Below are 3,028 nucleotides of genomic sequence, written 5' to 3'. Positions count from 1 at the left end.
TTTTATATTAAAGTCTTTCTTTCACTTACACAATTTTTTCAGAAAATGAATGGCAGAATTTTTTGGAAAAAATATATTTAAGAAAAAGCAAAATGTGCCCATTTAGCCCCACAGCACCCATGGCCCCTACTGTGAGGATGCCCACAGTAGGTCTCCAATCCCCTTAAATTAGGTAACAGCAACTATGTGGTCAAATCTTTTGCAAAGGAAAGCTGTATTGAATCTTGATATATATATATATATATATATATATATATATATATATATATATATATATATATATTTTACTGGAGAAGCCTGCAATGATCTGTCTCCAGAATTGAGATAGGGCCTGATGTATTTAATGTTGGTGCATCTACTCAATACTCAAACAATAAATAACACTGCTCTTCTACCTTACTCATGGGACATTAATCCCACACTCGAGTAGTGGCCAAATCTTGAAGCCTATATTATACCTATTCGTGTGTATTATATTCACATTAATCTTCAATACTAACCCAACATTAGTGGCAATAACATTAATATATTATATATAAATATATATATATAGTTTTTGTTTGAGAGGAAAATGTGCATGACATAAATATATCATACAAAGGAGATGGGTAAAGGATCTACTTTGTTTCCATTTCTTGTTGTATTCTTGGTCTTTGGTTTCGGATTTCATCATGTTTATGCCACCATTCCGGGCAGCATACACGCACAAAATGTGGTTCTGAGCGGAGGAACTTCTCCTTATTACGGTGGCTGCCCTGGTTGCCCTCAGCCACCGGAACCACCCCCTGCTGTGTGCCCCGATCCCACTCCTCCCCCTCCACCACCACTCGCCGTGTGCCCTGAACCTACTCCTCCTCCTCCACCTCCACCTCCGCCGCCGTCCGATGTGTGCCCGGAACCTTCTCCTCCCCCTCTTCCTCCTCCTCCACCTCCATCTCCGCCGCCACCACCATCACCACCCCCTCCTCGTCATCCTCCTCCTCCTCCCTCACCATCACCATCCCCTCCTCCTCGTCATCCTCCTCCTCCCTCACCATCACCATCTCCTCCTCGACATCCTCCTCCTCCTCCTCTGCCTCTCTCACCACCACCACCTCCTCCTCTGCCTCCCTCACCACCACCACCACCACCTCCACCTCCTCCCTCACCATCACCATCACCACCTCCTCCTCGACATCCTCCTCCTCCTCCTCCTCTGCCTCCCTCACCACCACCTCCACCTCCTCCTCGTCATCCTCCTCCTCCTCCTCCGCCTCCCTCACCAACCCCGAAGCCGCCAATTACCCCATCACCATCACCTTACACTCCTCCACCCGAGCTTCAAAGAGCCTTACAGGTCATACAAAGATTCAAAAACACAATAACATACGACCCACTTGGAATCACCTCCACCTGGAGAGGCAACAGAATCTGTATAGATGAATCCACTTACAAGGGCTTCATCTGCGACACCACCATTAGCGACAACAAGCTCAGAGTCGCTCTCGTCAACTTCAACGGCTTCAATTTCGACGGCAATCCACTCGAGCTCACCAATTTCCTCGACGGCCTGACGGACTTGATCGTCTTCCATGCAAACTCCAACAACTTCACCGGCCAAGTACCCTCCGGCATCTCCAAAATCTCCTCTCTTTTCGAACTCGATTTGAGTAACAACGAACTCAAAGGAGGCTTCCCACAACCAGTCCTCACCGCCACTAATCTCACATTCTTGGACCTCAGGTTCAACAAACTCACCGGACAACTCCCGCCGCAGGTTTTCACATTAGACCTCGATGTTCTCTTCCTAAACAACAACCAATTCGTCGGAAACATACCACAGAACCTCGGCCAAACACCAGCACTATATCTCACCTTAGCCAACAATAATTTCCAAGGCCCGATCCCAAGAAGCATAGGTCAAGCTTCCGAAACATTGCTCGAAGCTTTATTGCTGAACAACAAGCTTTCCGGTTGTCTTCCTTACGAGATTGGGTTGCTGCGAAAAGCCATTCTCTTGGACGTGGGCCAGAACCAGCTCACAGGCCCGATTCCTCTGTCCTTCGGGTGCCTGGAAAATATGCAGTATCTGAATTTATCTTACAATAAATTCTACGGTGCGGTTCCTGAATCCTTGTGCAGGCTTAGAGACCTCTTCGAGTTGACGCTGAAATTCAACTACTTCACACAAGTTGGACCCGAATGCAGGAAACTGATCAAGAACAAAGTGCTTGATATCAAAATGAACTGCGTTTTGGATCTTCCGGAGCAGAGAAGCGCTGCAGAATGCGAAGCCTTCTTCTTGAAGCGCAACAGGTGCCCAGATCAGGAGTCCCTGGTTAAAGTTCCATGCAAGATTCACGATTCTTCATTAATTAGGCCGCACCGGAGAATATTGATGGATCAACCCAGAACTTATGCTGCTCTGCAGAGGTAATTGAAAAGTATTTTGAAATTGAACGACAAAATTATTGTTTACTAGTACTATATATCTTTCAGTGTTCATTAAATTATGTATTCCATAGTATAATCTTGCCAGTTTCATCAAATTGTAAGCTGGCTGTAGAGTATAGACCGTACCATGCAGTAAATTAAAGATGAATATGTTTTAAACATGTAATTATAATGGTAACATTTTTCGTTATACAACATTTATGTGGAATGTATCGTTTCGATTTGAGATATTGATATTCTGTCAAATTTATGTTATATATATTTTTTCAATTATGGTTCTTTTTGAGTAATTTTTTAATGAGTTTTACGAGGTGTGCTTTCTGTGGTAATTTTTATATGATTTTAAAAAATAAAATTTGCAAAGTTTTTTATTCCTCAAAATCTCCAAATAAATATATAACAATTTGACGAGGGAGATTAATTTCTGGAGGAATCGTTATTTATAGGAGAGAAATAGCAATTTTAGTATACATTTCTTTGCAATTTTAGTCTTTTATGTTGCCAAAATTATATCTTAAATTCTTAATTGTTGAAAAATATTATTATTATTAATATTATGTTGAATATTGAATATTGAATGTTGAATGTTGAATAT

General features: G+C 42.3%; 1 protein-coding gene across 1 annotated transcript; it reads left to right on the top strand.

The window, feature by feature from the left end:
• The first annotated feature begins 466 nt into the window (after positions 1-466).
• LOC140865947 (uncharacterized protein At4g06744-like) lies at positions 467-2,634 on the top strand. The gene has a single exon (XM_073270788.1). It carries the CDS (start codon positions 605-607, stop codon positions 2,414-2,416), a length of 1,812 nt encoding a protein of 603 aa, XP_073126889.1. The 5' UTR covers positions 467-604; the 3' UTR covers positions 2,417-2,634.
• Positions 2,635-3,028: the final 394 nt, after the last annotated feature.

The sequence above is a fragment of the Henckelia pumila genome, chromosome 4, assembly GCF_033568475.1.
Source record: "Henckelia pumila isolate YLH828 chromosome 4, ASM3356847v2, whole genome shotgun sequence".
In the NCBI taxonomy this organism is placed as follows: Eukaryota; Viridiplantae; Streptophyta; class Magnoliopsida; order Lamiales; family Gesneriaceae; genus Henckelia; species Henckelia pumila.
Note: the sequence above shows the minus strand (reverse complement) of the source record. Positions and strands in the feature narration are given on the sequence as shown.